The 23,393-nt window shown below is 37.4% G+C and overlaps 1 protein-coding gene across 1 annotated transcript in view; it reads right to left on the bottom strand.

Annotated features, from left to right (window-relative positions):
* The window catches only part of LOC136039522 (uncharacterized), an 80,887-nt gene that overhangs the window by 34,527 nt on the left and 22,967 nt on the right, over positions 1-23,393 (bottom strand). The window contains exons 4-5 of the mRNA XM_065723325.1: positions 18,863-18,948; positions 2,321-2,462 (exon numbers count right to left, since the gene is read on the bottom strand). Of these exons, the coding sequence (XP_065579397.1) occupies positions 2,321-2,462; positions 18,863-18,948 (228 nt within the window). The remainder of the gene's footprint in view (positions 1-2,320; positions 2,463-18,862; positions 18,949-23,393) is intronic.

Genomic DNA, 23,393 nt, shown 5'->3' with positions numbered 1-23,393 from the left:
AGCCATGAGTCTAACACAGTGCAACTAACTGCTTTGCACCCAGTGATATTTCTTTCTAGAATAACAGCTTTACTGAAGTTTACCAGATTAAAACCAGCTTTATTAAGATTTGTGATTTAATGAGAAGCATAATAGCATAGCTATAAGTCTAGCACAAGGCTTTTTTCAATTTCCCATAAGCCATGAGTCTAACACAGTGCAACTAACTGCTTTGCACCCAGTGATATTTCTTTCTAGAATAACAGCTTTACTGAAGTTTACCAGATTAAAACCAGCTTTATTAAGATTTGTGATTTAATGAGAAGCATAATAGCACAGCTATAAGTCTAGCACAAGGCTTTTTTCAATTTCCCATAAGCCATGAGTCTAACACAGTGCAACTAACTGCTTTGCACCCAGTGATATTTCTTTCTAGAATAACAGCTTTACTGAAGTTTACCAGATTAAAACCAGCTTTATTAAGATTTGTGATTTAATGAGAAGCATAATAGCACAGCTATAAGTCTAGCACAAGGCTTTTTTCAATTTCCCATAAGCCATGAGTCTAACAAAGTGCAACTAACTGCTTTGCACCCAGTGACATTTCTTTCTAGAATAACAGCTTTACTGAAGTTTACCAGATTAAAACCAGCTTTATTAAGATTTGTTATTTAATGAGAAGCATAATAGCACAGCTATAAGTCTAGCACAAGGCTTTTTTCAATTTCCCATAAGCCATGAGTCTAACACAGTGCAACTAACTGCTTTGCACCCAGTGATATTTCTTTCTAGAATAACAGCTTTACTGAAGTTTACCAGATCAAAACCAGCTTTATTAAGATTTGTGATTTACCGAAAAAAACAACAGCATAGTTATAAATCTAGCATGGTGTTCTTTACAATGCTACAAACTATTCTAAAGCCAGTGATATTATTTTTTTACAATACCAGCTTTACTAATATTCGTAATTTAATGAGAAGTACAACAGTATATGCAGCCATGTTTTCTTTGCGCCAATACCCCTTTGCAGCAATGCGCCAATGCACATCAACCCGTATCAACTAGGATCAAAACAACATATTTCCTTTATTCCAACCATTCAGAACCATTACAACCATTCAGAACCATTCAACCATTCGAAATAACTGGTCAATCATTTCCTAAGCCACATTGCCTTTCCATTTGCAAATAAAATAAAATAATTTGTAGAAAAAAGAGATGTCTTGAATTTTGCGGGGAGAGGTCATAAGAAAGGATTTAACAACGCAAAAAAGGATTAAAGTGCGAGGCTCTGAAGAAAATAGGAGGGTGGAGACCAACACAGATGTATTAGCCTCAAGCTACTTTGTGCTACGATTAGTGCGCAATGCGCTGAATGAACCTACTAATTTATTATCTTCAGTGACGTTCATAAGTAAGTTATATCTAACTTTCACACCTAGGCATGTGTTTCCAGTACTCCATGTATGGGTAAAACCCCTGAATACGACGGTTTCAGTTCTTGGCTGAAACCTACTGTAGCCCCGCTTCCTGTTGGAAAAATTAATAGGAGTAAACCATTAAGGAGTGAAAATTTCCAGAGCCGGCATCGAAGCTTCAGCTGTGAAGTTTTGATATTCACCATCTTGGTCTGTTTTTACATATTTATAGAGCGACGTCCCTAAACATGTATAGCAAGATTTTTATGCAAAAACATAAAGGGGGAGAGGTGTCAATCCCTACTAGAACACAAAAATACATGTAAAGTAAACCATTTTTCGGCTTTTGGAGAGAACATGAAACTTTTCTGTCAAAGTCCTTTCTTTCTAGTTTTCCCCTCTCCACCTCCGATGTAAACTTATAGAGACGTTCATTTATACACTGCTAGATTTTTTTTTTAAATCAGAGATAAATATTTTAGAAGAGCACATTGCCTTTCCATGACGTACAAATAAAACTTGAATAGAGACAAATCCTTTTACTAGACATTGAAAACAATAACAAAATCTCTGGATATTTCGGTCGCATACACAGTGGCCGTCCTCAGCAGACAAACCAAAATATACAGAGATGTTATTATTGTTTTCAATGTCTAATCAAAGGATTGGTCCCTATTGAACTATTATGAGTACATTAGTCTTATGTATTACATCTGTATCTTATTATTAGGTATTAGTTATGTGTATACTCAAGAAAGGTCTTAATAACCAACATATGAACTCCAAATCTGATTAGAATTAGTGAATAGGACTACTGCATAAGCTAAATTCAAATTTTTGTATCGGCAAGCACTAGTCGCAGTTGAATAATAATAAAACCGGAGGAAAACAGGAAAAGAATCATATGAAAAAGGAAACATACAAACACAGAAGATTCCAAGAAAAAGGACGATCAGATTATACGGGAGATCAATGTAGATCATGTTCACTATCACAAGGGTGATAAGACCAAGAATATTAATTGCTCCAAGAACAAGCCACGGTACGAGAAGCATCTTTCGGCTCTAGAAATAAAAATAGAAAGGTCAAAACTACAAAATAAATCATAGGTGTCTAAAGAACGGAGAAAATTGTAGTAAGCCAAGGCTACTTATACACTTTTATTTAGCTTCGTCTGTTAAAAGAAGTGATACTAATACTGTTTTGCGGCACACTGATATGTCAGCTGTTCCTCTCACATGTGCCGCAAAATTTTCTGTATACGTAAACGTAATAAATTTTTCATTTTGGTTCGGATGGAATTAAAATTGGTTATATGGCTACAAAATCTGACGGGGGGGGGGCGCACTTTAAAATACCATCTGTGAATCGAAGTGAAGTTGATCGGTTGTCCTTTGGAGGCCCGTTACAACAACTTCACTCCGAGCACTAAGAACGTTTTTGGAGCAGATGAAAGAAATTAGTCTTATTTTTACTTGGCTTTTGTTTAATTTGGTAACCAGAAATATATTGTGCAACGTTTTGTGCTACAGGTGCAGTCTGGTGCGGCTATACAAACCTAAAGAGGCTTTATATGCTTCATCTTTTTGTTTACCTTTTTAAATATATATCCCCACCTTAAAATAATAGTAATAACATGTTCCTTAAGTCACAGAAAATATAGGGGCGCACTCGAGAAGGACTAGAAGGCTAAACCTTCGGCCGAAGAGGACTATATTGAAACATGTTTCCTAAATACTCAAGATGTGTTTTGAACTTCTTTCTTTTTTTCTTTCGGTGGGAACCAGGCGATGAATTGTCCTGCCTGGCACCAACAGATCTTGGTATAGTTTAACATGACAACTTCGATCTGACGGCTGAAGCTTCCCAGCGATCTTCAGTCAGTCTCTGTCCCATCCCCGACCAAGACTGAAGGTCCCATCGTTTTAGGTCTTTTTGAAACTTGCCAAAGATTTACTAGTACTTCACTGTATGACATTTTGTGCTTCACGCGATTGCAAATTTGTCACTTTAATATTTGAAGAGTTGTGGTGTTGTGGCCCAAAATATTTAATAGATTCGTGAAATGTAACTAAAAACCGCAAAATAGTAATCAGTAGTCCCTTCTCCCACCCAGCACATTTTAGGTCTTACCACTGAATTTCTCAGTATGCCTCTGGGAAAGTCAACTGATCTATAATATTTTCAACACATCTCAGGAAATAAGCGAAAATAAATGAATGTCCCGCTTTTCGTATCACCTTCCAACTTATATTCCGTAAATTAGGTTCTGATAGGAATCGAATTTCCAGTCGGCACAGGAAAATGACGTCATCCAATGAAAAAACTGTCTTCGAGGGAGGGACTATTCGCTTCACTTCTTTTTCAGACCAGAATTGAAAAATTCGTTTCTCTGGATGGCAAAATTGTTTTTTTTTTTTATTAAATAGAAGCTTCATGTCAAATTATGCGAATAAATACACTAATGATATTCTTCTTAGATATGTTTTTAAAGAAGTTCCCTTTTTAAGAATTATTCCAGGCAGACTTCGGAGAATTTCGCTTTGAATCAGATATACCAGCCAGGATTCATAGTGACTTTCCCAGAATTGTCCTTCTCGAGCAGTTTTTCCAGAGACTTCAGAGAATTTCCCTTTGAATCGGACATACAAGCCAGAACTCCAAGACACAGCAGAAATAAAAGCACTCGCATTCAATAAGACAGACCAGCCAGAATTTAGAGAAACTTTTCCAGAATTCTCCTTTCGGAGATATTTTAGATTTCAGAGAATTCACTTTTCAATCCCACATACCAGCAAGAATTCACAGTGCCTCTTCTCGAAATCTCCTTTTTGAAGAATTTCCCTGGTAAACATAGAAAATTCTGCTTTCAATGAAACATACAGGCTAGAATTAATAGCGACTTCTCTAAAATTCTCCTTGTTGAGAAATTTTTTGGTAGATTTCCAAGAATGACTCTTTGTCACAAATCTATTTTCTAAAGTAATAAAAACTTTAGCGTAAACAACGAGGTGTTGAGGAGGGGGCAGACCCTTTCATATACAGAAATATTTCTGTTTGTTGTAAGTTTTAACGTCGTTCCTTATTTTCAATGGAAAAAACCTGTTCCTTTAATATTTAATTTCAATTAATTTTTCAAATAATGGCGGGAAATCCATGAGACACAAAATGGTGTACATGATTTTTGAAGACCAATTGGGAAAAGTAACCCATCCAGAAGTAATAAATATAATTCTTTTTTCAATATGCTGGTAACGCAGATTAACTTTTTGTTCTTGAATTTTCCAATTCCCTAAGTTCCTTTTAGTTGTTTTTCTTCATTTTTATTACGGTTGAGGACTATCATGTGGACGCTCACGCTAAAGTTCTTTAGTACTCTTAAAAGACCTTATTATTCTAATTAAACACCCCTTATATTTCAGGAGCCATTCTTAAAGATACAGGACAAAAAGCCGAACTTTAGCGTAAAGAGCAAGGTATTGAGGTGAGGGCAACCCCCTAGTATAGTAAATAATGTCTTTTAATTTCAAGTTTCAAAGCTGCTCCTTATTTTCACTTGAAAAGCTTGTTTATTTATTTAATTTCTGAGCGTTTTTCAAATATTACCGGTAAAATCTACCTCACGCTCCATGAAAAATTCCCTCTCCTCATGGAAAACTCCTCCGTGAAAAATTCATCCCATGTGAAATATCCTCGCTAAAGATCGTTCTTTGGCCATAGATCACCAAATTGTCTCCCAAACGCAAGTCGTAAAATTAGATCTTAGCAAAAAAAAGAAGAAACTGAAGAATATTACATATTTTGCGCCTGTGTGTTGAATTTTAGCTCCCCCACTCCCATATCCCCCTTTAATTTGTTGCTGAAAGCTGCAGACGGGCACTTTGCGGGGTTATATTTCTCTCTAAAAATATTGCGAAAAAAACTTCAATATAAATGAGTAAACTTATCTTAGCCAGGAGATGTGAAAGGACCATTTTTTCTAGATTCCCGTTCTCCTCTCAACTTTAAATAAAAAGCTGGTTTCTATTTGCTCAAAAAACTTTCAATTGAAGTAATGTAATGATGTGCTTAGTGAGAGATGTTTCAAGTAGAGAAAGCTCCTAGGTAGCAAACTTGAAGAAAAAAGCGTGAACTCACTTGAATGAAATAATATAATGCCCCTAAAGAAGTATGCATTATTCCTGAAGATATATAATTTCTGTCAAATCACTAGGAACATCCATAAAAATTTAAAGCGAACATTTTCTGATGATTTTTTTATGTGCTAAACAACAGTATATAACTGACTAACCATTTCGCCACAGGCACTTGTATGACTTTTTTTTTTAACTACATGGTTGCAAATTATGAAACATAAGTGAAACAAAAGACCATGTGAACACTGACAAATGCAGAATAATTGATGCAGAACAAAAATTCAATTTTTCAAAAATAAAAAAATAATTGTGAAATCATAGGCAAACTTGTGTTATTTTCTGTTGCCTTTCTAGGCTTTAATGTTTAAGGTGCTTTGTCAAAAAAATACAAGAAAGGAATTTGTAAGGCAAATATGTTAGCTAAGCCAAATATGGATGGATGGGAATATTCGTAAGAAATTGGTTGAATTGGTTAATCGGGTCCTAAAAATTAAAATTAGTTTACATCATACCAAAAATTGGTAGAAAAAAACAGGAGAGTATGGTATGAATCAAAACATTTCCATATGTGTGGGAATTTTCGGGAGGGGGAAGGGGCAAAACTTTGAAAAAAAAATCAAAAATAGGCAAATAATAGGGAAATTATATGAAGCTATGGAAAAAATCGTAAATTTCTTGAAACTCATTTTAAGTTCTCTAGAGGAAGGTGTATTTTTTGTATTGACATAATTGTAACGTAGGTGTCAAGATCTAAGAAATACCACATACTAAGAATATATTTACAGTATTCCCTTATCTATTATCTTCTTCAAATCTTACTTAACTAAAAAATCGGTTTAACTTAACAATTAAGCCATAAATATGAAGTATTTTAAAGTGTAACTAAAATTATGAGGAAATTCAAAAAGGGGAAAGTTTTGGTAGGAATTATCCTACCATATCCATATATGCTATATGGATACCATAACCTATATGCGTACAGGCCTGTATCCTGTGGCAGTAATCAAGATCTCAGAGACTTCCTACTGCCAGGTTCTAAACCAGCATAAAGGCTTTGTGTTTGTCTCTCAGATTTAACAAGTATTTGTCAGATCAAGAAGAAGTATTTGTCTTTCACACATACTGGTGGAACTCGATGTTTCTCTTTAGGTTTCTCACTGCTTCTACTAAGCAATATTTTCAAAAGACAATAAATTATTCATATAATTGTCATAACTTGAATATAAAGTATTATAATAACTGGACATTGTTTTTATTGAGTGAAGATCGAATATTTACTAATCATATCTTGACAAGAATATGTAAGTCATTCGCCCAAAGACGTCGGATATTTGTCTGTAAGTAGATCAATGACCTAGTTTAGGTCAGCTCTAGCGCCCAAATATGGGTGTATCCTCTGTAGTATAGGGAAGATTTAGTGCCTCGGGGGTCTTGCCGCTGAAGTATTGTACATAACACTACTAACAACAAGGACAATCACACTTTTGCATGGGTAGCCCTGATGTGTCTTCTTTTCCCCCTTCTCCACTGCTAGTGGGGCACTGAACATCATTAAGAACTGCTGAATGGTTCATTTGAAATGAAATTACTATATCTAGTCACTTTTGTAATTATTAAAGCATAATGTTAAAACTAAAATCCATTCTTCGATAATTTTTTTTTATACTTACAAGAGTCCAGAGACTGTTACAAGTCAACCTAAAAGGCTGCCCAGCCTTATAAGAGGTCAACTATTCAACATGAGAGATATAGAGGTCAATTAATGGTGAAAGAGTTTATTGATCAGTGTCGTGGAAATGAGTTAGTTATCAGGAATGGTTGGTTTGGCATTGACACGAGTTGTGGTGAGTTTACATGCTTAAGCGGGAAAAATCTTAGCATTATGGGTTGTTTTTGGTTTATGCTAGGTTTGCGCCTGACAAGTTCGGAACAAGGACTAGTACAAGTACATTTCTGTTTATTTTTATTTGATTCTTGATACGCATAGAAATTATTTTTTATTTCCAAAATCCGTTATATATTCTTCAATTTGTTTTCAGAAACAGTTAAAAAACTAGAATATTGGTATGTCTACTGCTCTTACCCTATCAGGATCTTACCTTTTCAAACTTTTTTAGCGTTTTCCCTCTCCTTAAAGCTTATGCCATGTAAGATAACGCCTTTTGAATAACTGAAACCAATGAACTTTTACTTAGTAGTACAGCTTTATTCATTCTTTCTTTTAGACCAAAACTTATATCTTCTTCAGGAGCATAATGTGTTACGCACGAGGGGCAAAGACAGTTTTAGGAGTGGGAGGGAGGGAGTACTTGCCCAGGGTGCCGAAATTTTAGGGACACAATATTTCAAACATATGATCTAACAGTTTAAATCATTTTGTAATTCTTGAAAATCTATCAATAAAGAAGAGGGCGCAGTTATCAAATGAAAATAATTAATAAATAACCAATGAATTAATAAAACAGAAATGAATTAAAAATACAAATGATTAAATGAAAGCATTAAAAAGAATTAAACAAAACTTAATAGTAATGAAGAAAAATTAAAAAATCGATGTAAAAAAATAAATTAAGTAGTAAACCGAAAAGAAATTGTCGATTAATACAGATTTTGTTAAAATTTGGACAGCCAATTTTGTGGGAAACAGGGGGGGGGGAGAGCTAATTAAAATTTGCCCAAGTGCAAGAGAGGCCAGAACCACCAAGGGGAAGGGGGCCACTGTCCTCCATCTAGACCCCAGTTTGCTCCCAAGCTGAAATTTAATTCCTTCAAAAATCTTGTCAAAACTAACATAAGCCAGAATAATTCAAGTCTACAGAAACGAGTATGTTTTCTTTAGCACATCTTTGCCTTTGTGGTGCTATATAGTTAAGTTTTCAGTTTTCAGTGTCGTTTTCATTTGATTAGGAAAAATTGACTTTAACTTTACCCCCTCCCCCCTAGGATTTTGAAGAAATTACACAATTGTTTTTCTTCAAACCAAATGCGCGGCCTCGCACAACTGATGACATTTTGGACTGAAAATTCCATTTTAATGATTGCCAAAGTCATTTTTTTCCACTGTCAGTAATTCTATTTATCTTTCCTTTCGTTCCGCTCGTCTTGAAAAATGCCGTCTTTTAGACGCCATTCCACGCTCACTGAGCCTTCGCTTAGGACATAGAATAAGTCTATTTTCAAAGGCAATTTTCTGGTTTTTTGTATTTCTAACTCTCGTGTCAACGCTCCGAATACTCTGGGTTGGAAAGGAAATAAGACATTCCTTCCATTAGTATGCAGGAAACAGGCAAGCGAGATATAGTGTTAAGTCTTTTATAGTTCTGAGGAGAAATAGGTTATCTTGATGTTGTATAGGCAATACTATTTTGCTGTACGGTGAGATTAAGCGATAAGATAAGACGGGAAATGTCAGTAAATGCAGAAAATCTTTCCCTTTTTAGAAAATTAGTAATTATGACTTGCCGAAGGGAGATAGGCTGCAGAAGATAAATATTAAAAAATATATACAAAACTCCTTAACCTGCTCACAAAATTTTTATACATTTTTGTAAGCATTCAAAAATATTTTAAAAACTTGAATTTAAGCCTTTCATTAGATAGCGCTGTTGACAGTTAGCTTCATTAGACACTTATTTTCACCAAAAAAACCTCTGTTTTTTTTAGCGTCGTTTCTTTTTCACGATAATAATTACCGCTTGAATAAAGAATAAGAAATAAAAATTAAAGTCCTTGTGATAGAATCGAGTGTAGATTAGGAAATGGCATTAAATGCAGTGTTACCAATTAGGAAAAGCAGGAATCCTAGATGACGAAAAAATTCATCCTTGTCCCCCCACTCCAACATTTTTGTGTATGGGTCTCCTACTGGTTAAAACTTGTTCAATTTGGCATTAATTTCAGATGTGTTCTTAAAGAACGGAATTTTGTATATTCTGTATATTGCAACGGTAAATCAAATTTATATATCCCCCCCATCAATTTTATTTGGAGACTGATCCAGGTAATGACCAGTATAACCGGTTTCTTTAGAGAGGGTTGGAGGGTAAAGTAGGGTGAAGCTGCATGAAAACTGTGTCAACTATGATTATTCTGCGTGTTATGAAGTAAGGCTGATTAACCAAACCTCACTTTTTGTGTGTGTTCAGTATAATACACAAGAGCCCTTGCGATATTCCCTAGATCTTGGGACCTCAGTTATATGCTTAGGATTTTGAGAATATATATACAATTAAAGGACTTAACCCCTAAATGACGAAATTTTTTTTATATCTTAAAAAAATTGCCCCTTATATTTTGAAAAGTAATTTTTTTTGTATCTTCATTAAGTAGCCTCGAAAAAACATCCTTGTCCCCCGACTCCATTATTTTTGTGTATTCAGAAGTAAATTTACATTCAGAAGTTTAACTCCATTTACATTCAGAAGTAAATGTATTAAAGTTACTTTTCAACTTGTTAAATAGTTAAGCCAGCTGTACGCCTGTGTGGTGAATTGACGCCCCCGTTGAATGAAATGCTAGTTATCCACCGGTGTTACAAGTCAATAGAAGGGTGAATTTTTCTATTTTGTAGCGTAGAGTTAAAACTTGTGTTCCTCTGCACCGATACGGCATAAGTGGTGTCCGGAGTAATATTGTGAGCCATTAAATTTTTGATTTTTGGCTTATTAAATTATAGCGTAAATCAAGGTAAAGAACCTAAATTTTCGTGACATTTAGCGCTGTCAAAAGAAACTTCGGGATTTTTTTATTGTTATCGCCATCGATATATCTTTGATTTGGGAATAGTGTTAAACGTTAGTAACGAAGAATTTGCGGTAACTTGTACTTTGCCCCAGTTTTACGTTAAATTTTCCGCTATTTATAAGCTGTAAATGTTCACAATCTGTTTGCGCTTTAGTTTTGATATCTAGTTAAAACAATCCGTGAAAAAGGAAACCGTTTTACTGTTATTATTCTTTGCGAAAATTATCTCCCGAACTGAACTGTTATCGCTAGAAAGATAGTTTGCTGGATTAGCAGTGCGATCATTGGGTTTCCACGTTGGTAGCTAGTTCTACATTTACTACGTGTCGTTGATGAACAAGGTTTGAACCCTCCCCCCCAGTGGTGACATGGCACTAGTGTGCAAGCGGTGCCTCAGAGTATACTTGAACGTATTTTCATAGTATACTGGGGGTGCTTCATAGCAAATTGTGCGTGCTTTCATAGCATAGTGCGGGTACTTTATATCACATTTGGGCATGCTTTCATAGCACATTGCGGTTGCTTCATAGCAAATTTTGGTGTGATTTCATAGCACACTACGGGTCCTTCATAGCACATGTATGCGTGTTTTCAAAGCATATTGTAAGTGCTTTAATGGCACATTGTGCGTACTTCTTAGCGTATTGTGCGTACTTTCATAGCTCATTGCGGATGCTTCATAGCACATTTTTTCGTGGTTTAACAGCATATTGTGCGTGCATTCATAGCACATTGCGCGTGCTTCATAGCATATTTGGACGTGCTTTCATAGGACATTGCGCGTGCTTTATAGCTCATTTTGACATGTTTTCATAGCACGTGGTGGGTGCTTCAGAGCACATCTCTTCGTTCTTTCATACCATATTGCACGTGATATATTCTCTGAGGCCAACCTGACTTTTAGCTAGATCTACTAGGACAGCAGCCATCAATGCCTATACCAAAACTCGGGCCATGGCACAACAATAATTCCAGGTTCGGCTCATCCTTAGTGTTGTTCAGTGTTTTTAGCTTTATTTATTTAGTGATTTTACTTTCTGGCAAGAAATTTGAATTTAATCTGATGATGACAGGCACAGGTACTGTCAAAATTATCGTTAGAAAAATCAATCACCTGACATCCATAGCTTAGGTAAGCTTATTACCACCTATCACTATTATATTGTACGTGCTCTCATAGCACACTGTGCGTGCTTCATAACACGTTGTTCGTGCTTTTAGCTCATTGTGCGTGCTTTTAGCACATTGTGCGTGCTTTCATAGCCCATTACGGGTGGTTCACAGCAAATTTGTTCGTACTTCAATAGCAGATTGTACATGCTTTCACAGCAAATCGCGCGTGCTTCATAGCTCATTCGGACATGCTTTCATTGCCCATTGCATTTGCTTCATAGCATATTTGGGCGTGCTTTCATAGCATATTGTGCGTGTTTTCATAGTACACATGCTGCGCTTCATAGCACACTGGCTGTGCTTCATAGCACTTTGGAAACGCCAGTATGTCACCAGCAGCCAAGTTCGCAGCAGTATGAGTCTGAAGGAACAGTATAAGGGCAAAGTGCGCACGAGATCGCAGACACGGGCAGAACAAGGCATAGCTAAGGGCAATACCGTGGAAACGGACGAAGAACGTCTCATGACCATGATTCGTGCCTCAATGAAAGTGAGCATGAAAACAATTCAGGCGAAAGTAGAGCAAGAAAGGGAGACAAGCCGACAGCAGATGCACCAGCAGCTGGAATCATTGACTTCGCAGTTTACTGCTCTTGTTCAAGCTGTAGAGAAAAATCATTCCACCATTCAGAATGTCCCAGCAACTGCTGAGAATACTACGATCCAGATTGTCAAGTTTACCGATTGTATGGATACCGATGTATATCTCACAACTTTTGACCGAACTGACACCCAAAATAGCTAGAGTTGTGCTACCTGAATAGTTAGACTCGAGGCCTTGCTGACAGGTAAAGCCTAAGAAGCTGCTGCGATTGCACCGACGGCCAATAGCTAGGACTACAACCTCATAAAAGAAGCTATTCTTAGAAGATTTCGAGTGACGCCTGAAACCTATCGCCAATTGTTCCGTACGACCCAGAAGGAAGCAGATCAGTAATTTACTGATTACAGCAAGAAGCTAGAGCACCTGCTGACCGAATGGTTGGACCTCGCCAACTACAGATTGATCGCGACCGCAGATGGCTGAGAACGAAGATTGCTTATATCCTTAAAAAACAGGCTGTGGATCAATACATCTCTTCCATCAAGAATAAGCAGCTACGCATCCGGCTGATAGAACGGAGGACCCAACTCTCGTTTCCGTCTGCAAGGTGGTTAAAAACTTCTTTCTATCCCGCCAAAATCACAGAAGTGAAGGATTGAAAGAAAACTCACACCAGTCTTCAAGAAAATGAATGGCTCCAAAGCAAGCGCAACAAGACAAACAAGATAAAGATGTTGACTGTAGGGAACTGGGGAGGCTAGAAAACCTTTTGGCTTGCAGTCTAAGTCCGAAAGAAAGAATCAAGGCGAGGTTTCGTGTCAGTTGTCTGATAGATAGGAAGCCAGCAGAGCTACGCACTGACAGTGCATCCGTCACTATCGTCCATAGAAGGTACGTTGGACGTCTGCGTGGACAAACAACGTTCACAACAGAGTTCAGTTGTGTCCACGGAAATTTTAAGTAATACCCTGTATATAAGGGCTAAGTAGAGATAGGATGTGGCAATTATACCTTCCAAAGCAATGTGGAAGTTGCAGTTTCAGATGATTTACCCGTAGACGCTATCATCGGAAGATTATTGCCAGGATTCCTAGAACTTTGTAGCCAAAGTTCAAAAGTAAACAGGCCTGTTGTTTCTATTCTTCTGTCAAGTAGAGCAAAAGACTACGCTGCATCGGAAGCTGAGACCCTAGCCCCAGCCACAAATCTTTCAGAAAATGATGTTTGCCAGATTGTGGTAGAGTCGGAGAATGGGAATGGCAACTTGAGGCACAGATAGAGTCAACAATGCCGATGAAAGGAGAAAGCAGAGTAGAGACAAGAAAACTCTCAAGAAAATTTTCAAAAGTTGATCAGCTGACTTCCAAGGAATTGGCTGACCTCCAACAAAAGGATCCTACACTGACAAAGTGTCTCGCTCTGGCTAGTTTAGACCAGGGTTTCTAGCTCATCAACGGTCTGCTCTACAGGAAGATTGAGACCAGGTTGGATAATGAAGAGATTACACAGCTGGCAGATCCCAAGCCTTGTAGGTTGTTTGTGCTGAGAGTCACCCATGATTCCCCAATGAATGGCCACACTGGAGTTGCAAGCACTCTAGACGAGATCATCCATGTGTTGTTCTGGCTTGGGGTGTGGCAAGATTTTCAAACGGTTTGTACGTACTTATGAGCCCTGTCAGCTAGGTGCACGGCTGAAGGCATAAGAATGAGCCCCATGTTACGACTGTCTGTCATTGAAAACCCTTTCAGGAGAATTGTAGCAGATATTTTGCGACCATTGGTACCACCTAGAACGGTCATCGATTCATCTTGGTGATAGCAGATTATTGCACTCGTTATACCGAGGCGATACCCTTGAGATAAATGAATGCCAGGAAATTGGCAGCAGTATTTGAGCCTAAGTCCCTAAGAGCTTGCTTGAAATGTAAAAAATTCACGGGATAAAACCTAAACCACGTCACCCTTTCGTTCACAAACAGATGGCCTGGTTGAAAACTTGAACGGAACGCTTGTTCCGTTCATTGTGATACGTTCTTGTGATAGCAGATTATTGCACTCGTTATACCGAGGCGATACCCTTGAGATAAATGAATGCCAGGAAATTGGCAGCAGTATTTGAGCCTAAGTCCCTAAGAGCTTGCTTGAAATGTAAAAAATTCACGGGATAAAACCTAAACCACGTCACCCTTTCGTTCACAAACAGATGGCCTGGTTGAAAACTTGAACGGAACGCTTGTTCGGCTTTTGAAAAAGTTGGTCACACATAACACGAGAGACTGGGATCGTTTTATCCCTTACGTCCTGTTCGCTTATCGAGAATCCACTCAAGCCTCGATCAAGTTTAGTCTTTTCGAGATTCTTTATGGGCGAGAGCCATGAAATCCATTGAACGTTATCAAGGAATAATGAAAAGACGCAGGAAACTCCACCGTTAGACCCGCGCATGAGCTCTTATCCGTCAGAGAACAATTGTGTCAGATCCTGGAAGAGGCCCATAAGAATCCTCTCGAAGCATCCGAAAGGCAGAAAAACCAATACAACAAGAAGGCCAAGCCGTGAGATTTGCAAGTAGACACCAAGGCTCTAGTCCTTCTGCCAACTGGAATTCACAAATTGGAAACCAGATGGCAAGGACTCTTCAGGATATCTCGGAAAGTCGGGACTGTGAAATACGAAGTCCTGTTCCAGGAAGGAAGAACAAAGAAGAAAATTTTACGCATCCATCTTCTTCGGAAGTTTGAGCGTAGACCAACAGATTTTCTTCTCTTTGTTCACGAAGCTCCGAGTATGCCTACGTTTGACCAGAAAGATAATTGTGGTAACCAGGATGAAATCCAGATTGTGATAAATTTGATAAGTCACCTTAGGAAAAAGAGAAAGAAGCTTTTTTAGGATACTAACGGGATTTAAAAAGTCCTTCTCAAAAATTCCCGGAAAAACATCAATGGTCAGACACCACATTGATAAAGGTAATGCCCATCCTATACGTCAGAAACCCTACAGGGTACCACAGAGCGGACAACAAGCCATTGAAGAATTCAAGCGAGTGCTGGATTTGGGATCAAACAGTGGTCTTCAAGTCCCTGGTGTTCTCCAGTAGTCGTGGTTTCCGAGACAGATAGAGGCATTCATTTCTTTTTGGACTTCCGAGGCTTAAATCGGGTATCCAAGTTTGATGCCTACCCCTTTCCCCGCAGAGATGAATTGCTGGGGTAAATAGGCAACAAAAAGATCTTCAGTGTTTAAGACCTTACCAAAGGCTACAGACAAATAGAAATTACGCCACACTGCATGAAAAAGACGGCCTTCCAAGCAAAGTCCAGATTCTACGAGCTCAGAGTCCTTCCTTTTGATGTGCAAGGGGCACCAGCAACCTTCCAGCCTGCCATGGATAAGATTTTGGCTAGATGCCGTTGCTTCTCAAGGGCGTATCATGAAGACCTTATAATACTCTCTGATTATTGGCAAGATAACGAGCAACATCTAAAGAAGGTTTAGGGAAGGATAGCGGCTGCTGGTCTTCACATTCATCCTGAAAAAATGCACGTTTGGACTGGACGCAATTCAGCATTTGGGCCACAAAGGGGGATATTGCCAAAACACATCACTTGAAAGCAAAGTTGGGGCTGTGATTTACTTTCCAGAACCCACCACCAAAAAGGAAGTGAGGTCATTCCTTGGCAAAACTGCGTATTACAATAGCATTGCCCGCAATTTCTCTTCAGTTGCGTCACTGCTGACAGACCTTCTTTAGAAACGAAATACAACCCTTTACGCTATCTCAGGGATAGAGAATAGCCTTCGAGGCACAGAAGACTGCACTCACTACCGTCCCTGTCCCGAACAAAGCAGATTTTGCCAAAGAGTTTGTGCTTCAAACGGATGCTTCGAAAATGGACACTGGAGCAGTCCTGACTCAACACAACGGAAAGGAGCACTCCATCGCATATTGAAGTAGAAAGTTATCGCAAGCAGAACATCACTATTCGATAGTGAAACGTGAGGCTTTAGCGTTCGGTACTACCTTGAATGCCGCAAGTTCACTGTTGAAACTGATGATAATCCGCTCCGCTGGTTGAACATGGCACGGTGCAACACTGGCTTTCCAAGATAGTCCATGGTGCTCCAAGAGTACCAATTCCACATTCGTAGTCGGAGAGTTAAAACTTGTGTTTCGCTATACGGATTACGACAACTGATGTTAGATAATTTATTTTTTAAGCTCATATCCCCATTTAATCATAGAGTGATGGCACATGAGCAGCCACACAAAGAGGTATTATGTGCTTATATATTTTTTTTCGACGACACGAGCCTTGGGACTGTGTGAGCTAGGGGATAGATGTAAACTTCATGGGCCCACTACCATACGTAATTATAGGAAATGAACGCCTAAGCAGAATTTTAAGCTCAATCGGATGATGCGAGGGGGGGGGATATTTTGTTTTTAAATTTTTATCCTTACACTTCTTAGGTTTATTCAGACTAACTTAAACTAAACAGTGTAAAAAATAACAACCTGCAGCCAAAAATCAGACCGTTTCTTGCTTTATGTAAGAAGCAAAATTAATCCTTTTTCGTTTAATCATGTTGATCAAATCTAAGTTTTTATTCTAATTAAATTTTCTAATTTGCAATTTATATTCAAATCCTTATTGGTAAACCAAGTTTAACTGTTTGTTTAGTTAACTTCACTTTAAATTCCAATTTATAATTTTTGTTCTTATTTTTAAATAAAGTCTAATTCTTATTATAATTTCTAATTTTAATTCTAATTATTAGCTTAAATCAAATTTTTTGTTCACTCAAAACTATTTTTTCGTTTAATCACACAATACGGAATTAATTTTTAATTCAATTCTCACTAGGGTTTCTTCTTACCATCATATAAATCTAGATTATAAGCAAACACCTTATAATCAAACAGTTCATGGTAACGAACTGTAAGTAAGGAGCGACTCGGCTCAATAGTAACCGAAACTCTAAAAACGAAATTTTTACACCAATAGATATGTCAAAAGAATCGGTTTATTATGCTGGTTTCAAAAATATAAGTTAAATTAAGTTTAGTTTTACCCGTCAAAGGCTACGAGCCTGAGAAAATTTACCTAGCTTTCGAAAAAAGAAGAGAACCTCCTTAAATTCATAGAATGAAAAGCACACCATCAGGTTCAGCGTATCAGAGAAACCTGCTGCAGAGGTTTCAAGCTCCTATCTGCAAAAATGTTCAGTGGGGGTGGAACCAGATTTCCTGGCATTATTTAAAAACGATAAGTAATTAAATGAACAAACATTTTTTTTCAACTGAAAGTAAGGAGCAACTTTAACATTTAAAACTAAAAGATATCATTACGTATATTAGGCGGGTTGCTCCTCCTCAATAAAACGTCCTTTACACTAAAGTTTAAATTTTGCCCAAATTCTTAAGAACGACTGCTGAAAGACAAGGTTTATTTAATTAGAACAATTGGAAGCTTTTTTTTTAAAAGTACTTAAAAAACTTAAAAAAACTGCACTCGGCGATCGGCCTGTTTTCCTTATTTTTTCATAAAAAATTAATAAAAAGTAGCTAGAAAGTATCCAGGTGAGAAAAAACCCAAGTCGACACTTTTCCACTCAGCTTTTGAAAGTCCAAGATGAGAATAATTAAGAGGAATAAGAATCGTACGTGACCATTGGCAGGGTGCTTTCATTTACAAAAGATTTTTGACTGCCCTTTCTAGCATAAAGGATAGCAGTGAAAAAGTATGAAGGAATAAAAGGGATATATTTTCCCATATCTTTCTAAAGAAGAAGATTGAAAGTTAACGTAATTGCATCAAAGGCAAATTAATGAGATACGCGGGTTAGGATGGTTAAAGGGAAAATTTTATAATGTTGTTGTAACCCATGTATTATTAGCATGAAAAGTGATGGCAATCTGACATAAAAACAAGAACTATGAGCTCATATAGCACTTGTGACGAGGTCGGAAGAGCCAAGAGCCAAGATCTCTTATGGCATGAGCTATAGCTAAATACAAAATCAATAGATTGATTTAAAAGGAAAATCAAAGACTTAATCCCAGTTGAAATTTAAAATAAGAGCTCTGAGACACGAGGTCCTTCTAAATATCAAAATTCATTTAGATCCGATCACCCACTCGTAGATTAAAAATACTTCGTTTTTTCTAATTTTTCTTCTCCCTTCAGCCCCCCAGATGGTCGAATCGGGGAAAACATAAAGAAACAAAATCAAAGCAACTTGATTGCTTTGATGTTCTCATTGAAGTAACTCTAATAGCTTCTTTTCCATACGTGGATCAGTAGCGAAATTGCATTTATTATTATTGGTGGTGGTTTTATTTGTTTTTAGTTTAGTGTTGTTTTTTTTTATCTTGTGCTGAGGACGCCTAGTTTGGATACAGGCGAAATATCTGCGTTATTTTAGTCTTTCCTCTCTACTGGCCGCAGTCTCGTTTAAGTTTTTTTTTTTTGTGGAGTTTTATCTCTCTTTGTTGTTTATTGTCATGTCTGGCCAGTTCGGCTAAAGAACTTTCATCTAAATTATACCGTCCCCCCACTACCCCCCAGATGGTCGAATCGGGGAAATGACTATTTCTAATTAATCATGTCTGGTCCCTGATACGCCTGCCAAATTTCATCGTCCTAACTTATCTGGAAGTGCCCAAACTAGCAAAACCAGAAAAGTCACTTGGTTTCTCTGAGTTTGATTAATGTTCAAGAAATTATCACTCAAAAAAGCGACGACTTAACCAAGCTATTCTTCTTCATTTTCTTTAGTTTGTTTTCAAGTAATTAAAAATCAAATCGTTTACATTATTCTGGTTAAATCTGCAGCAGTTAGATAATGACAAAAATACGAACCTTGACGGAGCCATACACCATGAGACCAGAGAAGATACAGGATATCACCATTCCAATGAAACAGACAATAAAGAGTATCTTGTAAACTAAAAAATCAATTCGGTTTATATAAAACTGATCTTCAATTTCCAGCAAAACAATTAATAATCTGCATGCACACACAACAGACAATATACATAGACATATATACATACTGACAAATAAAAAAAGATTACTTGAAAAAATTAAGGCTAGCAAGGGAATTGAGCCCAGAATCATCTGGTGACTAGCCAGAGCTACAAACCAGGGACCAACAAACACACAGGGAACATGTCTTCACTAGGTTAACTCTCGAAGCCAGCCTAGTAAAGATTAAACCCTTACTCATAGTAAAAAAAAAAAAAATAATAAAAGCGTGCATAAAAAGAACGGTTATGCAGAGACAATGGTTATTTAAATCTGATTCAGAAATAGTAACTATCTATATATATAAAAATAAGTTGTCTGTCTGTCTGTCGAGTGACGTCATTATAAGGACTGAGCTGTATGTAAACTGAAAAAGAAAAAAAAAAACTAAAAAAAGGCAAAAACTGAAAAATAAAGGAGAAAAAGAAAACAAAAAAATAAAACCTATATAAATAAAAATAAGTTGTTTGTCTGTCTGTCCGCATATGACATCTAAATTATTTCATCATATACCAATTCAAAAACGAATGTATACAAGCTGAAGTAGCTGAGTTGGTAGAGCGTTATGTTTCAGGTTTTAGGTCCGAGAGGTTCCAGGTTCGAACCTTGAATACAATAGAAGAAAAACTACAACGGGGACGCCGGGGGGCACAGGGGGGATATATAAATGACGATGGGGACACAGGGAATGTTTGATTAGCAATCACCATCAACAAAGCTCAAGGGCAATCATTAGAATAATGAGGTATAGATCTGAATACGGATTGTTTTTCCCATGGGCAATTATATGTTGCATGTTCAAGAGTCGGTAAACCTGATAATCTATTTATATGAAGGTGGGACACAGGGACACAACTACAATGGCGCGTAACTAATATGATGCGTAACGACTTACACCCGCGGGGGGGGGGGGGGCTTGGGGGGCGCGAAGCGCCCCCACCAACTAGGTGTTGGGGTGGCGCTTCGCCACCCCAACACCTAGTATTATCCCGCCACCCCAACTAGGTAATAAAGTATTACCGCCACCCCAACTAGGTAATAAAGATTGCAAAATAAGGTAAAATTGGTAAAATAAGGTACAATTAATCAAATAAAGTACTCCCAAGGATATGTAGGGCAAAATTGGTGTTTTAGAGGTGTCCTGCAGCTACAAGATCAGTTGAGCATTTCTTTTTAAGCATCACTTACAGTGTTTAATAAATTTTTTTTAATGATTCCGATTTTTCTGGGCCTAAAAAAGGTGATGCTACTTAATCTAGAGTTTCATCAACTGAATTAACTGTCTATTTTATCCCTTTGGTAATCCTGTGTAAAGAAACCTCAGCAATTGAACAGTGCCTGATTTCGGACATACATTTTGTAAGAAAAACAAAAATCAATTTTACCAATATTTGTGAGTAAAATCATATTAGTCATTTTTTTCTACATTTAAACCTAAGAAATGTTACCGCAACGGCCTTGTATATTTAAATAGCCGAACTCAGCCACATTCCTAATACTGTATACATGTTATTTTTTTTTTGTTTATTTACAAAAGTACAGAAAACACTTTAATGACTTTGATTAACTTAGCACTGGATCAAAATAGCGGAGCATTCAGTCACTTTCACAGTCATTAAGACTGTCTTCAACAGGATTTTCCTGCAAATCCATCTCCTCTCCTTTAGACTTGTATTCGCTCCTTACTTGCAGTTAAAAAAAAACGATGTTTTTGAATTTAACTTCGGAACGTTTTTGAATTAACGCAGGTTTCAATTTTTGCCAATCATACGTAAAGAATTGTGTCCTAATTCTTTAAGAATGACCCCTGAATCACAACGGCCGTAGAATAAACAGTTGAAACTACTAAAATACTTTAGCTTAAAGAGCACGGTATTGAGGAGGAGAGGAACACCCTTATATACGTAATAATTTCAGTTCGTTTTAAGTTTTAGTGCGGCTCCTTACTTCCAGTTGAAATATTTATTTTATCTTTTTTTTAAATACTAGAAAATCCTGCACCCCTTTCAAGGAAATTCTCTTTCCCCATAGTGAATTCCTCTATGGAAAGATCCTCTCACTTAACCCCCTTCTGGTGAAACCCCCACAACGCAAAAAAGTCCCCCTGAAAACGTCTGTACACTTCCCAATAATCATTACTATATGTAAACAATGGTTAAAGTTTGTAACTTGCAGCCCCCCGGTGTACTGTGGGGGATCAAGTCGTCCCCAAAGACATAGTTCATTGGTTTTTCAACTATGCTGAACAAAATGGCTCTCAATATTTTAATCTGGTGACTTTGGGAAAAAATGACCGTGGGAGGGGGCCTACGTGCCCTTCAGTTTTTTGGTCAGTTAAAAAGGGCACTAGAACTTTTAATATCCGTTAGAATGAGCCGTCTCGCGACATTCTAGGACCACTGGGTCGATACAATCACCCCTGGGAAAAAAACAACAAAAGAACAAATAAACACGCATCCGTGATCTGCCTTCTGGCAAAAAAATACAAAATTCCACATTGTCGTAGATAGGAGCTTCAAACTTCTAGAGTAGGATTCTCTGATACACTGAATCTGATGGTGTGATTTTCGAGGATGGTGCAATCAGGATGATCTTAATTAAAACTGAAGAAAATTGTATTCGAATCTTTCAATTTCAAGTTATTGTAAATTGTGTGCATAAGAATATCTTTAGTATCTCTATTTAAAGCAAGGTCTCTTTTTATGGACTTTTTTTTTAATTTCAGTTGCTTTCGTAAAAGAATGTGAGAAGACCTTTGCTTCATATATTAAAGTTGCCTCATTAAAAAGAACTAAATGATCTGGATTTTCAACAGTGTGAAGAGCTAAAGTGAAATCGGTATCCTCATTTTTTTTTTTAATCAATTTTTTAGAGTTTTGGTTACTATTTCGCTCCTTACTTTTTACCACGAACTGTTTGATTGCACGTCTTATATAAATCTTGTATTCGATCCTTCTTTTTCCCGGGAGCCAGCGTTTATCCCCTCTCCCCGGAAAAGACTGACAGAATATCCCCCTCCCCCGCTGGGTATTTTCCCCTATTTTCCCCTTGGATAATTCCGGATTTTCTTTTGAAGCGAAATCAAAATTTCTACTCTCTCGTTATTTCAGGGGCAATCGTAATGCAATACCTGTAATAAAGACTCATAAAAGATGAATGTGTTAATACTTGCTTATTTATTTTTTCCCACAGGCACTTCATGTGGAAGGGTGGTCAAATAAGCTTAGGAGGAGGATCAGTCAATTGAAAATCAAAAACACGGGCCTTTTCTAAGATTAAGCATGCCATTCAACTAATTAATACCGAATGAGTTTCTACTGACTAAAGCGTCTAAACGAAATTTTTGTCAAACAGTCCGGAGTAACGAACTGTAATAAGCAGCGATCCGGCTCAATAGTAACCGAAACTCTAAAAAAACGGAACTTTGGTATCAATCGTTCCATCAAAAGAATCGTATTTTTATGCTGATTTCAAATATATAGGATTCATCAAATTTAGTCTTTCCCATTAAAAGTTGATAGCCCGAGAAAATTTGCTTATTTTAGAATATAAGGAAAAACACCCCATACAAGTCATAGAGTCTCAAGAAAAATCACACCATCAGATTCAGCGCATCAGAGAACCCTGCTGAAGAAGTTTCAAGCTCCCACGAAAATGTGGAGTTTTGTATTTTTGCCATGGTGATCGTATCGTATCCATGGGTGATCGTATCGACCCAAGGATCCTAAAATGTCACGGGAGGGCTCATTCTAACGAAAACTAAAAGTTCTAGTTCTCTTTTTAAGTGACCAGAAAATTGGAGGGCACCTACCCCCTCCCACGCTGTTTTTTTCACAAAATCACCGGATTCAAATTTTGAGACAGCCACTGTGTTTAGCATAGTCGAAAAACCAAAAAAAATATGTCTTTGGGGACGACTTAATCCCCCACAGTCCCCGGGGGATGGGCTGCAAGTTACAAACTTTGACCATTGTTTACAAATAGCAATGGTAATTGGGAAATGTACAGGCGTCTTTATCGGGACTTTTCATGTTTGGGGGGGGGGGGGGTCAGGAGGGGGTTACATGGGAGGATCTGTCCCTAGAAGCAGTTATCACGAGAGAAGAGATTTTCCATGAAAGGGGTGCAGGATTTTCTAGCATTATTAAAAAAAAAAAAATGAGAAAACAAATTAAAACAACAGTTTTTTCAACTGGTAGTAACGAGAAACTTAAAACGGGCAGAAATTATTACGTATACAAGGAGGTTATTCTCCTCCTCAATGCCCCACGCTTTCTGCTACAATATTTTTAGTAATTTCAATTATTTATTCTACGGCCGTTGTGATTCAGGGGTCATTCTTGAAGAATTGGGACAAAATCCTTCG

This window comes from Artemia franciscana, chromosome 19 (genome assembly GCF_032884065.1).
Source record: "Artemia franciscana chromosome 19, ASM3288406v1, whole genome shotgun sequence".
NCBI lineage: Eukaryota > Metazoa > Arthropoda > Branchiopoda > Anostraca > Artemiidae > Artemia > Artemia franciscana.
This window is presented reverse-complemented; position numbering and strand designations above follow the sequence as displayed.